Below are 15,011 nucleotides of genomic sequence, written 5' to 3'. Positions count from 1 at the left end.
TATCTCCAAGGCCTGGCTCCTGGTAAAGGGTGAAAAAAGCCTTCTGTGACAGAGAGGATCTCAAGTTTACCACAATTCATCTGTGCATTAGCATAGACCTTCAGTATTCTGTGTCCCTTTACTAAAAAAAAAAAATAAAATAAAATTAAAATAGTAGTAAGAAGGAAAGGGAAAGGCAAAACTACACTAGCAGTATTTGCCAATAAAAATTTGCAAACCATCTAGCAGGCAGACAGGACTTGGTCCAAAGACCACCAACATCAATGGGCTGGGGATCAGGTCCTGATTCAGCTTTTGGAGCTAGTTCATATTTGAACTCACAACTTTATATTTAGGCTCCATACACAGCTTTGCCTCAAAGCTCTATGCAGTCAAGCTTTGAATCCCTCCAAAGAGAGAGATTCCGCAACCTGTCTGGGTGTCTGTGTCACTATTTGGCCTACTTCATGATGAAAAACAATACATTCTACTATCTTAGATATATGAAACTGAAACTTTTTTTTTATTATTATTATTTTGAAAATCACATTAAAGCTATCATATTTTTTAATGCTCATTAAAAAAAAATTAAAAAAAAAAAAACCCAAACCAAAGAAGGAACTGAAGCAGATAAAGAAAGATATACTGAAAAGAACCAAGAAAGAGATACATGAAATAAACTTAGGTTTGAATATATCAAAATGGACACAGGGCTGAAGTCTTCTGGCTTTTACACAAATGTGACAGTGGCTTGCAGAGAAATTCCTCACCTGATCCCGGGAATACGGAGTATCCACTATGCATTTGTCTGAGCATGCTGCTAGGAGAATCTTCACTGCATTTAACTGCAGCAATATTTCACAAGCCATGGTATCAAAGAAAGTAATATTGGCAAGAGCTGCTGAAGCCAGCAGGAAAACTTCACCTGATGAGGCTTCTTGGCACAGTTCTGGGAAAGCAGAGAATAGCTGAATAAAAGTCATTCCTTCATTGTAGCATTTCAAGGCAATATTTAAGTATTTGCAACTTGCAAATGTAATCTTATTAGCCAATATCGAGGTCATAAACATGGAGATAAAAAAGGAAACAAAAAATATAAACTTAATCTTGTCAACTACATAACATCATAGAGTGGTTTAGTGTGGAAAAGACTTCTAAGATCATCAGCTCCAACCAAACCCTTTACTGCCAAGTTCACTAAACCATGAGCCCAAGTGCCACATTGACATAGCTTTTAAATACCTCCAGGGATGGCGACTCAACTGCTTCCCTGGACAGACTCTTCCAGCACTTAACAACTCTTTCCATTAAGTAATTTTTCCTTATATCCAATCTAAAACTCCCCTGGCACAACTTGAGGCCATTTACTCTTGTTCTATCCCCTGTTACTTGGAAGAAGAGACCTACACCCACCTCACTACAACTCTGATGAACGATATGCTTTACCTACTATACCATTCTACTGGGAATATTTCACTGCACGTTGTTCAAAATAAAGCTTGATATAACTAAATAAAATTAAATACAGGAGGCAGAAAGCTAACAGTAAATGATCCATATGAGAATAATTCCATCCTCTTCTTCAGAACAAGGTACATATACATGTTGCTTATCTCTAAATCTAATTCTCTGTAGTCAAAAATCATCCTGCGTTTTTTTCAACTTCAATAAGAAGTGCTGAAGAGACAGCTACCTTTTAATCCCTTGTACATATGTACTTTAACTAAGATGTGAATCACCTGGTAATGGGATTTCTGCATGGTTTAAAAATTAAACATATTACAGTAATTCAATTACTGAGTTATAAATATTACAAGGAAACTGGTGCGTGATTATTGAAATGGCTCTTGCAAAGTTATACATGTTCCATTTTTAATGCTTACATTTCTTGAGCAGAATATTAATACCACTAAAATTCCTGTGGAACTTAAACAATTGAGGAAATGATCCACCAGCTAATGCCTTCTGGATAGGCTGTTCAGATTGGCCCTTGACTATGGTACACTGTAATAACCAAGAAAATCATCTGAGACCAATCAGGTCAGATGCCACTATCTAAAAAGAACCAAGCTCAGCACAGGTTAATTCCTCCTGCTGGATTCAGGGCAGTGTCAGGGCACAAGCTTCTCCATTTTTTGCTGGACATCAGGAATAAATTGTTCCCTTGATTTCTGCATCACTAGTTCTGTTTGGGCCTATTGAAGAATGCCTAAATACATCTCAGATAATACTCAGCCAGCACAGAATCCTCACGCACTGGTACTACTCTTTTTTTGTTCTTTAAAAAAAAAAAAAAAAAAAAAAAAAAAACACCAAAAACAACCACCAAACACAAAATCATCCATTCAAATGGAAGTGCTCCAGTTTAACTGTAACCACTGGGGTCACTAGAAAAATTTCCAAACATACTGATCTATTCTAAGTGAGAAATCAAACTAGAAGACTCAAACAGTAGTGGAGCTCTGGGAAACTGAATTTCCAGATTAGAGAGAAGAGAATACTTGAATGAAAGCTTCTGGTATTTGAGAGGGAGGGAGCACAGTGCCAGAAACAAGATGTTCCTCTTTTTAGAAAGCAATGAGAAATATCATCTTTTTCTAAAGTATCCTCACTGACCCAGGTTAAGGAAAATCTTGCTGTTACCTTTGTCTCATTTTACTGTGGATGGGGGCCTAGACAAGAAAGACATCTTTTATTTTCTTGTACCCATAGAGTGTCTACCCATAGCAGACACTCTACTTTTCCTCTGAATTTTCATACAAAATAGATGTAGTGGTGAGCTTGATTTCTATCAAGTTTGGCAAATACAACAGGCATAAAGCTTAGCAGCTCTCAATATTCCTCTTTTACAGACAAAATCAGACAAGAGGATGCTTTGCTGAGTCTTTCCAGAGGCTCTTAAGATAGATTTTCACACAGATTTTATTTTTACAAACATGCATAAATTCTATTCACATGTGGCCTGGAGTAAAAAATACTATGTAATTGCAGAATTCTTTGGTTCAGAATTTAAAATTATTATTATATCTGTTAAGGGAAGTATGGTAAATATTATTTAGGGAATATTTCTAACGAAAGAGTCATACCCTAACCTCTTATTTTAACTGGACTCAAAAGTCCTGTAGAAAACTTACTGACAAGTGCTGTCACGATTTCTTCCATATTTTCCAGAAAGCTGCTGAGATGCTGAGTGAATGTGAGATGTGGAGACGTGATCTGGGCAATTACTGCTGCTGCTTCTGCATGAGTATCTTCAGAATGGCTGGTATCAGTGAGGATGTCAGCCAGGCACAGTATCCCATCAACCTACGGAGAAAAAACATCTAGAAGTTCGAAATACTGTAGGAAGCACTTTTGCAACCGAAGATGGTTTTCCATTTGTCTTTTCATGGCAGTGACTAAACCAGCAATTTATTTTCAAAAATAACTTAAACTTGGTGGCCTTTGCATGGCATGAAGTTTCAGTTTAGCAAATACAAATGAGTTCAGCATATAAGTTTGTTGTCCTGCCAAGCATCATGCAGTTCCTTCTGCCTTAATGTTTCTGTGAAATCAATTTTGGTCCAACAAAGTCTTTTCTGACAGACATCTAAAGTTAGACATGAATCCTAAAACAAGCTCTGATAAGCAAAAGTTAATTGCTACTATGCCTCATTTGAGCACTACAAGACTCAAACCTGAGTGTGCGCTGAGGTCTAAACAGACTATATATATATAGATATATATTTTTTTTTTTTTTTGGCCACTTTTCCCTGAAATTGTCACAAAGCCAACACAGGATCAAAAAGAATACTTTTAAGATGGCCCTGGTCAAGCTGCTCCTGATGAGCTTGCACAGCACTTAAATTGAAGGCAGATCCACACATCTCTTGCTTACTTCAAAAGGAAACAGAAAAATGAGAAATAACTTAGGTTTATGCTTTTAGAGTTTGAAGCTCTAGACACTTTAGAGATACAAAGAGGAGTTAGGAAGGCTTAGTACTGAAATATAATTCAACACTCAAACAAAAAGAAAACCACATTTGTGCTGTACACCTGCTCTTAGCTCTGTTGTTCAGGCTGCATTCTCTGTCAACTCAAAGCTTCCTCACAACATCCATGTTAAGTCCTATCCATTATCTTCAAAAAGGGTATTTAGCAAACCTCTTATTCTCATTTTTGTTATTTATTAGTACAGAATGTTATCTTAATTACTTATCATTCAATGGGCATGAATTAAATTATTTGATGAGCTCTGACAGATACTCTATTTTATGAGAAAAGCTCTCAGATAGGAGTAAAAATTACCCTCTGTAAGATTATTCATCAGGACACAGTTTTTAATAGGGAATAGACTATATCATTGAAACTCTAGTAACACAGATAAAAATAGGAGAAAATATATCTCTGTTTTAACATAGATCACAAATGGTATTTATTGTAGAAGCTCTAGTACTGGCAAAAAGAGAAAGAATAAATTTTCAATGTTAAACTTTTTCTTGACAAGCTTTCAACATTAATCTACCTACAGCAAAATATTTCCTCCTAGTTATGGCAGAATTCTACAGCTTGAAACAGCAGATTCACATAATTCACTGGGCTTCAAGGTATATTAATAGGTCTCAGTGTCAAGAATTAATCTATGTCCTCGCAAGATGATTTAGTACCCAAAGTGTGCTAGACAATATCATATGCAAAATCCCACAATTTTGTCACCTTGAAATCTCTCCAGATCACACCTTGTCTGGGATCCAAAGGATGTTAATAACAACAGGCAGTATAAAAAGTTAAACGTATTCCAAGACATTAAAAAAATACTTCACAAGAAAATTCTTCTAAGATCCACTTCCCTCTTCAGCTCTAAATTTACCGGTTGAAATTCACTTGGCCAACTTATATTCAATGACCTTGACAAATGATTTAAGAGTACTTTTATGCTGTGTGAGAACAGGTAATGGCTTATGAAAGACAGGTACAAGTACATGGTTAGATTTTTCTATCACTGTAATTGTGTAAATCTACATTAATAATACAAGCTTCTAACAATACAGGGCTGTACTCCAATTTTAAATCACATATTTGATTTCATTATTTGCTAATTATTAGCTTTTGGAAATTGGGAGTTGCTGAATTGGGAATTAAAAAGCAGATACAATTTTATTCAATACAAAGACAATTTACATATTTTGGGTCTATGAAAACCAGCACTACTTATTCTTCTTCCTTTTCAAAAACATGTAAAATACTAACAAAATTCAGCCTAAAATTTGCTCCATACACTTTTCCTTCCCATCTTCAATAGAGAAAAAAAATAATTCTACTTCAGCAGGCAACCCCATTTATAAGTGTCTAGCAATAAATTTTAAAATGACAGGGGAACAATCTAATAAAAGCACTTTAACATCCAAAAAGAAATTGCTGCTCAAAGCATTTTTATAATTAGGTTTCGCACTGAAAGGAACTTTGGATGGCTGCCCTGTTTTCTGTTTAATTTTGGTGAAGTAATCAGCTAAATTTCAAATCTGTTCATCACCTTGGCAATACAAAAGAACCAGTTCGCCAGATAATGCAAACAAATGAATTCCATGAATGCAACAAGAAGCTGTGGAGCCCCTGCATTTGAAGAATGGTGTTCAGTAAATGCTTGATCACTAATATTTCAGTATTGATAACTGGAAAAATGCCAGGAACCTACATCCTTATGAGCCTAGCCCTGTTGTAGAAGCTTAATCCAAGTGACAAAATAAATGTGTGACCATGTTACTGCATAGATCAAGTCTTCTGAAAGGAAATAATTTCTTTTTTCTACAGCAGGGATGAATGAGTTCTGGGGCAACAGTCTTCTTTCTTCAGTACACCTGTCCTTCCTCCTAAAAATATTAAATGAAACTAGGCATCTGTTAAAGATACCAATACAGAACTTGGGATGAATTGCATTAATGACTTCATGATTTGAAGTATTACAGACAACAGCAATCTTAACTCTCTGCTTTCCACAAGGGAGTTTCAGGCAGTTTTTCCATGCCACTCTGGGAACCAAGACCCATCACCTTCCTTTTAGTAATGTCTATGTTCATTTGTATAAAATGCCACTGAAGACCTTTTCTCACAGCATGACTTTCCCTACCATTCCTGTTTGCTCACTTAACATTCAGATGATGCTTACATATCAGTAAAACTTTGGTCAAAACTTTTTTTTTTTTCCTTCTCTAAATTGATATCCAGAGATATTTAGTGAGACTGGAAAGTCTTACAGGTTTCTATCTGCTGATTTCCCACTGTCAAATTAATCGGCCCAAAGCTGGGTGCTTCTGGTAAAAAGAACCAGCAGATTTCAAAGCAGTTTTACAGAAGAATACAATGTCGAGATCCAGAGGTACGGCAGCAAATGTGGAAACAATATCATCAAGGGGATTGCCCCTTAAACAATCTTGGCTTTCCCAGAGGAGAATTTCAAAAGCAGAGGCTGCACCCAACAGTCAAGAAGTGATAGATCAAAGCTGTGTCTTCTATCCTTTCACACATGCTGTGTAATAGCACCTCCTACCTGAAGCTAGGACAGGTTAACTATGTAGGTGAACACATGAACATTAGCAGGGGAAACCAAAGGTGGGTAACATCCAAAACACATCAAAATTTATAGGACGAGGAAGAGGGTATCTAAGAAGGAAGGAAGGGAGGGAGGATAATCTTATTCATCCAGCAAAACCCATATACTGCTATTTTGATGACTTGCTACTGAGTAATGGAATTGATATAGAGATGATAGAGTAACAAAGGGACACCATTAAAACATCCCCAAATATAATCTCAAATAATCCAAACTACTGCAACCATTCCATAGTGGCAGCAGTGGCCAGTGAACAAATCTGCAATGATTTTTATGACTAATGCTGTAAAACAGTGGCCATGACACCTAATAAGCCCTGTTGTGTACACCACAGAATAGTGCGGGGCTGAACGGAGGTTGGGCAGTTCCCAACTCAGCAGCTTTGAAACTTCTGTCAGTAACTTTAGCTTTGTATCTAAACTGGCAGTGAGTTGTGCTATGGTTTGCAGCAACTTTGACTACAGTTTCCCTTTAAAACTTCCCTCCTTCAGATGTGGTCAAGCTGATGAAGAGGTGTTTGTTCTTTATGACGTTTATCCATCAAGGAGAAGTGTAAAATTGATGTTGGAATATTGTTATGTAGCATAAGAGAAAAGACATTTGGCTGTATCAGCTTGAAGGATGCATTAAATGTGGCAATGCCTGAGTAGAAACCTTACATCATTATTGCAGGGAGGAACAAAGTGAAGAGCAAGACGAAATAAGGAATTCCTTACTCTGGACTGTCCAGGAGTTGAAAAAAAAGTCCTATGCAAACCCTTTTTCCCTTTGAAACCAAGAGGAATCAGCCCTGCACCTCAGAATTCATGTTCCTCAGCACTCAGAGATGCTCTAAGGTTGTTGCAGATAATACAAATGGTTGTCAAAGAGATAACAGAGAATAAGTCATTTTCCAGAAAGGATGGACAAAAGCAGTAAGGTCCAGATTTCTCTCTTGTCTTTGCTTCGAGGATAAGAGAAGAGCTGGCTTTGAACTCCCTCAGTATTGAGGACTGATATGAAGGGTAAATCAGTCTTCAAAGTATTTTTGCGGTTGATAAAAGAAACCAGGCATTGCACTGCTCTTAGCCTAGCAATATTCACATATTCTCACTCCCATAAAACACAGCTTACAGTGCTTCAAACTACTCTCCACAAACAGAAGTGAAACACTCAGCCTTCCTGACCTACCCCTCCAATGTGATATCCCTCCATTTCTACAGGATAAACACTGAGTGGCTACAAAGGGCAGGAGAAGAGACTGCAAAGGAATTCACTCACAGTTATGCAGAAGTCATCTGTAGTGCAGGAAGGTGTACACAGAATCAGGACGCTTTGGCAAAACTGAGGAAAAACCACTGGTCACAAATGAACACAGTGGCTTGGTGGGGGGAAAAAAAGACATTTGCAATGACCCTTGAACTCAATATTAGTTACATTTTCTTTCTCCTGTTCTGTCAAACAATCCCCATAATGACTATGTTACCCGTAGAGTCAGAACACTGTGAGAATAAGGAAGAACTATTTATGCTCACACATGATAAAAATTAAATTCTTGAAGTTATGTGACATGACACCAAATGTTTCTCAGGTTCTTGTGCCCTACATTTTTGAGGGCTGGATACACTGGCTTGTTTTTAAGTGGCAAGAATCTATTCCTATTTGTAGCATTTTTTTTTTGGTATCTGCATCTGCATTACAAATTCCAGAAAGCACATGCTTGTTTCTTTTAAATAATGGATAAGGCTTTATACATTATATTTTTGGGTATGAAATCCATTAAAATGAAGCCACACAGACCTAAAAAAGGACTTGTCAACAAGATGAGAGGAACTGTCAAGTGGTGTACAAGAATGCTGAACAAGATACTGGGACCTGACATCTGAATTAAGGAATGACCATACATTAGTCATTTTCACATAGCCCTCATTTTTATTTACCCTGGGGGATCATAGTCTGAGAAAAGGAAAAATACCCACCTCAACTACTCCTATAAACAAACAGGGGCTCCAGGTTATGTGCAGCAGGACACTCGAGAAAATGAGATGTGCTCCCTGAAAAAAACATGCTCCAGTCATCTACTTTTAAATAAATAATGTCACAGACACTTCATGGTATGAGGCTATCTTCTCCAATACCTGGTGCCTGCCATTTAAAAACAAGGATGCTCTTTCAACATGTTTGATTACTTTGTATCATTGGGGTTTTGGTGTGACACCATGGTTTCTACTTTCAAGTGTCTCTTAATGTAGCTCTTCAAGAGAAAAAAATCTCACGCACACTGCATTTTTAGAGGACCCTCTTATTTTATTACGATAATGAGAAAGGGTCTCTATCCAAAAAGAGCAACATGGAGGTCACAGCTACTCATTATCACCTAATCTAACTCTTCATAGTGTCTTTCCTCTCTCAGGAAAAGTATGTGATAATCTTCCTGCTAGAATTCTGCATTTGTTCAAGTCAAAAATTTGAAATCTTAATTATGCTGCAGATTTAATCAATAATTTTAATAATCCCTGTTGTTATTATTACTGTAATTTCACATACAACTTCTCTCATTGAATTAAAATTCTTGACCAGGTGTATACCATTACGCCATGACTTGCACACGAATACAACCCTACGCTATTCTCAAATTATGACAATGGAAACACCACAGTAGAAAGCAGAGTGACATTAGAGAGGTAGAGAAAGTGAGCAATGAACATATATAAGATATTGTGCCTTTTTAAATTCTTATTTAAAATATGAGATTTTTGCAAACACTTTTAAGATAAAGATCCTTATGTAAATTATTTTCCTGCAAGTATTACTCATTTAAATTATGTCAGTCAGTTCTGCCTAAAAAATATCCCTCTCTAAAATGCAAGGCTCCTGCAGTATTTGAATCATATGTACACTAATCAAATGTACTGTAATAGCAGAATATTTATATAATATAATGCATTAAATATGCACAGGAACGTGCTCAGAAAAATGTTTTTCTGTCTAAACTCATAGTTACCAAAACTGACTAGTTCTTTACTCATATTTCTCTTCGCAAAATTTTTGTTGCTTTCAAGAACAGCTCTATGAGGCACCAGGTGTTAATAGAATTGTTTGCTACATTCATTACTTCACAATGGCTGTTCAATTATTTCAATAAATTATTTTAAATAAATTAGCTCCAGAACCAACCTTGGATGTGCCAGATTTTTATTGGCAGAGAATTTTTACAAGCAAGTTATAGAGTTTTATGATACCCATTTATAATGAAAACACTCACAGTACTTCAGCTATAAAACTTTTAGTGAGCAACTCAATAAGAGTCTATTCATGTTGTAATAACAACAGAGGAAATTGCTACCCTTATTTAAACAAAAAAAAATTTTAAAAAGTGAAAAAGTGGCAGCTTTCATCTGGTGAAAATTGATAGAATTTTATTTGCTACAGCAGACCCAAGTTATTTGATCCTAAGATTCCTCTCCTGACAGTTAGGTAAATCTCCTTGGGTCTCCTACAAACATTGATTTATGTCTATGACTGCAGTGGCAATAAAATAATTTCAGAATTGCTTTAAGCCTGAGAAATTCAAGTTAAAGATCAGCTGCTCACATGCAATCTTTATGAGCAGTCAGAGGTCTCCTAGGAGTCATCAGGTAAAGTGATCTCAGATGTTTTTCTCTCCATTAGCACCTTCCAGTGCTGCTCTTTGGTCAAATACAGTTGCCACATTTATTCTGTATTAGAAGAAATAAGGACAATCCTAAGATGCTGAGAAAATTGGATATTTTTGCAAGCTGAATTTTGATTTTTGTTCTATTTAATATTCTTTTCTGCCTTAACAGGTCGCAAAAAAAAGGAACCATTCTTATGAAGGGTAGTAAAGACATACATTTAAAGTTAAGCTAGTTTTTTAACTAGAAGAAACAAAACCACAAATTTTGTTGCACTTTCAATAGAGGTTTTCTCCCGACATACAAAAATCCAAGGATAAGTACCATACAGCACTTTAATACAGGGGCAATTACACTCTGCATTCAAAATCATATTTCCAAGTCATCTTATTTCCATAAGCTGATCTCACATCAGAAAAATGGGTCAGAACTGAATAAAATTGGATATTCCTAGTGAGCAGATTCCAGTCTCAATAGCCCAGGACCTTCTCCAAGTATTTTGGATAGAGAAATGTGGAAGTGTTATGTTATAGCAAAGATAAAACCTCAATTTGCCTTATTTTAGCTGTACAGATCTGGGAAAACAAATACGTTGTTTAGGAAAATCCCAATACTGTTCTGATCCTGTCATCCAGTCACTGCCTGTTTTTCTAATATCATCCCTAATCCATAAACTAGTTTTCTCATTCTTAGAAAAATGGAAGGGATGTTAGGACAGAAGGTATGCAACAACTGCAAAGTATTAAATATTAGCGTTCCCCAATAATACTCAAGACTCACTTCCCATAAGCAGTAAAAACTCTCATTCCATATCCCAAACCAACTGAATCCCCCAGATCTGTAAAGCTCAAGTCTAGACTAGAAATTTTACATGACCAAGCTGCATTCTGCCATCTGCCAGTCCATAAAGAACTGAAGAAGAGCCACTGCAGGTCTCCACAGAATGGTATTGAGTTTCTCCTGGTTCCAGGGGCGCTCCCAGGATTAGGATCTGCTCTGCTTCTGAAGGAACCAAAAATAACATAATTGAACATCTAGAAGTGATACTAGAAAAGTGTGACAGCTAGGATTCTAAGGTAGGTCCACATCACTCTGAAACCAGAGCTACTGAATCCTTGAGGCCAAAGAATGTAACTTTAAATCAAAATGTGCCAGACTATTAGAAAGAACTCAAACTCGAGGCATCAGAAGAAAGAAAATGTTGTTTTGAAGGACAAGGCCTTGGTTAGAATGAATCTATGCTTTACTGGATTTTCTCCTGAAACTTGCCTTCTGTGCTCTCCCCATTCACCAAAAGCAGTAGCAAACAAAATCTGTGTCATTTGCTAGGCAATATAATCTAGAATAATTCAGACTGTAAATAAAACATTTCAATGGAAATGTTTTTCCAAAATTTCATCTCTACAGCTGACAAAGAACAATAGGAAGAACGAACAGTGGACATTCTATTTACATTAGCATCACGTCTCAGAGTACAGCTATGTCAGGCAGAGTCCTGGTCACGTCCTTCTCACCCTTGGGAAAGTGTAACTAGCCCGAACTGCCACTGAAAGCAATGATAGCAACTGCTAGGGAAAAACCACTGCAAAGTCTGTGCTATGTCTCTCCCACTATTTTTTACCGAAGATGAATTTATCACATTTTTTGAAATTTACTTTGACTGATGTCTGATGAGGAAAGTAAACAATATGAAATAATATTCAACATAAACAAATTATACCAAATTAAAAGCCAACAAGGATCCTGGAGGGAAAAAAAAAAAAAAAAAAAAAGACCAGTGCAAATTACTTTTAAAATGACTTTTAAAAATATCCCCCATGTTGCTTATAATTAGATTAGTATCCCCCAAAACAAAAAATTCAGGCCAATCTCTCTTACACATTTTCTTTTCTTCTCTACATAATAGGAAGAGATATTGCAGTAAAGGTCATTCAAAACTGCCTTGAAGCAAGTCTCTTGTGTGCTAAGAACTGCTGGCTCTCTCACATTCCACAGAAAAGGAGCATGCCTCAGGCTTGATTTCACCCAAAATGTGTGAAAAGTGCCTTGCAACTGAGGCATATTAATGACATGACAAACTGAAGGTTTAGCATTCTTCAGTGAAATTAGGAGTCATCAGTAAAAGACCTTGCACCTAGACCTAGTTAGGCTAAGAACTGTTCCACATCCCATGGTGTCCCAAAAGTCACTATAGGTCTTTACAGGTATGATTACTCACAGACTGCCTAAGCACTTAGGTGCTCTGTTCACAAAATCTGCTCAAAAGTTCTGTATAAAAGTTGTTGCATTGAACATGTGGGGTTTTGTTTTCAAAATATTTATGGAATTGGCAGTTTTTGAAGCAACTCTGTGTGTGTACATACAACAGTTTGAATTGTTGGTTTTATTCTGTAACTATGATTTTTACTAACACCTTTACCAAAAACCAATAACATTCATTTCCATATTGCTTCCCATCAAAATAACTTCCATATTGCCAACAGCAAAGAGTCACCATGAACTCTGGAGGTTCATTAGTCTCATCACTGAGCAAAGATATTTCTAAAGCAAAGTGGATCCAAACCACCTTCTAGATGGTCCTTGCCGTGACAGAAAGCTAATGCTTCCCACTCCTAATGCACAAAACCTGCAGGACAGCTCTGTCATCTCCATTGCCAGCCACCATGGACAAGTTGCCCAGCAGCAACTGAGATGTTGGCTGGCCTTTTACTGACACTTATGACTCAGATCCTTGGTTGTTTCAGGGTAGAGAAACTTTAACCAGAAGTGAAATACAGGAGTCACTACAAAGATGAATGGCCAAAGTAAATGCAAGTACCTATACCAAAGCCTTAAGGTTTTTTAAGGAAAGTGTAAATGTTTTTGTTCAAAATAACTGGCCACAAATCATTCTTCTTAAAGAAAACAAAACAAAACAAAAACAAACAAAAAAACCCACAGAAAAAAATAAAAAACACCAACAGTCTAATCAGTCATCTTTTAATGAGTTTTAACTGATCTCTCTTAATTCAATTATAAATCTTAATCCATGTCACTTAAAAGGCCCTTGATTGTTATATCATTTCCTATCTCTCTGTCCCTGTTATTTTCTCTTTATTTGAACTATAAATACTACTTATTGATAAAGGCTTACTCTTCCTTTTAGGACTAGAAGCATCAGAAGTCTGCACTCATAGCTTCTTTAAAAACCAAGAGAGAAAAAGAAGGAAAAAATGCCAGTGTCATCTCAACTTAAAATCACTTCCTTTGCCATTACCACTTTCAGCAGTTGTCATTCTTTGTCTTTTGGTTTGTTTTTTTTTATTTTTTTTCCATAAGAAAAATCAATTGTAATTACATGAGTATGTCTCAATTACCTGTCCTTTTTTTGGGGCTGGAAGTCTTGATCTGATTAATTAGACTTCTCTGTCCTAATGTCCTCTCCAATGCCCCAGGTCCTAAGTGCCTTACATTCTTCATACATTTTGTGGCAAGTGATTCATTTTTACTGGTTAATACAAGACATGAATTCTTCTGCCAGAAAAATGTACAAAAAATTAGATGCAAGTGTGTTATTCCATGTTTAAAGAAGCATGAAGGGAAGATGAACCAAAGGAGAGCAGCAAACACAGAATTTTTACTCAGAGTAACATCAATATCATTAATACACTGGCAAAGCTGGTAAAATAGAGGTTCAGGGTGTGTTTCTCAACCTCACCTGAAACAGCCACACAGAAATCCATGGGCTGGAAAATTCAAACACCACCAGTTCCCTCAGGCACAAATCATCAAAAATCCTCTTCCGAGTGAGGAAAAAAGCAATTTGTCACAGCCTTTAAATACGTAAATAAATTTAGCTAACAGGAGCAGGAAGTCAGTCATGTGTCTCCATCCATGAATATTTCCTAGGTGAGATCCTGTGACTTGAAGTTCCTGATCCTTCATCAAGGATACAGGATGAGACAGGAGCCATCTCTAGCAACTAAAAGGTGACTTATGCCTTCTAATTATTTTTCTCAGAGGAAATCAAGTACCTTGCTCAAAAATAAATTGCAAACCTATTCTAACAGCTTTTTGCTTTTTTTTTTTTTGCTTTTTTTGTTATAATTGCTTCCTCAGCCTAGACCGTAGTAAAACATCATGTTTGGATCAGCCATGAAGTTCATATTATAAACCTGGGGGAGGTTTTTACTCCTGAGTGACTTCATTTCCCTCTCATACCCTGTGCTATGATAAAAAATGAAGATAAAAACTTACTTACCTATGGCCACATACCATGTGGAAATAAGCCATTACAATAATGCTATTTATTATCACTCCGGAAATTGAGTGTTTCTCAGACTGAATAATAACCAGATCAACAGAAAGTCCCGGAAGGTGTTTTCCTGCATGCAGCCACTTTTTTGCAGATCTAGAATAATTCTAGCATGGACAAAATGCCAAAGCATCCGGTGCTTAAAACAAAATGCTAAAATAAATGCAGAGGGTAGAGAGTGCTAAATCAGTTAAGGATGGGCATTGTCTAGGAACTCAGATAATCATTCTCATTCATCACAGTTTTGTGATCTTCTGAGTAGGCCTACATACAACAGCAACTGAAATCTGAGCTCAACAGCACCTTGTGTGCAGGTGCGTTATTCTAATTCACTCCATTCTACATGTCAGTTACTCACAAGTCCCTCTTCATCGGTACTGTTTGCCAAACATGATGCCTGAGACAGTAATGATCAGAAGACTACAAGTGCAGGTAATCTCATTCCCCAAAGAGCAGCATGTTGACCACCCCATAGTAAATAACACATTCTTTGCAGAAATCTGATAGTCCATTC

General features: G+C 36.7%; 1 protein-coding gene across 16 annotated transcripts in view; it reads right to left on the bottom strand.

Moving 5' to 3' along the window:
* The window catches only part of INSC (INSC spindle orientation adaptor protein), a 136,519-nt gene that overhangs the window by 14,688 nt on the left and 106,820 nt on the right, over positions 1-15,011 (bottom strand). For all 16 annotated transcript variants that reach the window (XM_066187603.1, XM_066187604.1, XM_066187602.1 and 13 more), the window contains 2 exons: positions 3,114-3,285; positions 750-928 (listed from right to left, as the gene is read on the bottom strand). In XM_066187603.1, the coding sequence (XP_066043700.1) occupies positions 750-928; positions 3,114-3,285 (351 nt within the window). The remainder of the gene's footprint in view (positions 1-749; positions 929-3,113; positions 3,286-15,011) is intronic.

Source organism: Chamaea fasciata, unplaced genomic scaffold, assembly GCF_029207755.1.
Source record: "Chamaea fasciata isolate MVZ Bird 193981 ecotype frontalis unplaced genomic scaffold, bChaFas1.0.hap1 SCAF_7, whole genome shotgun sequence".
NCBI classification, from domain to species: domain Eukaryota; kingdom Metazoa; phylum Chordata; class Aves; order Passeriformes; family Sylviidae; genus Chamaea; species Chamaea fasciata.
This window is presented reverse-complemented; position numbering and strand designations above follow the sequence as displayed.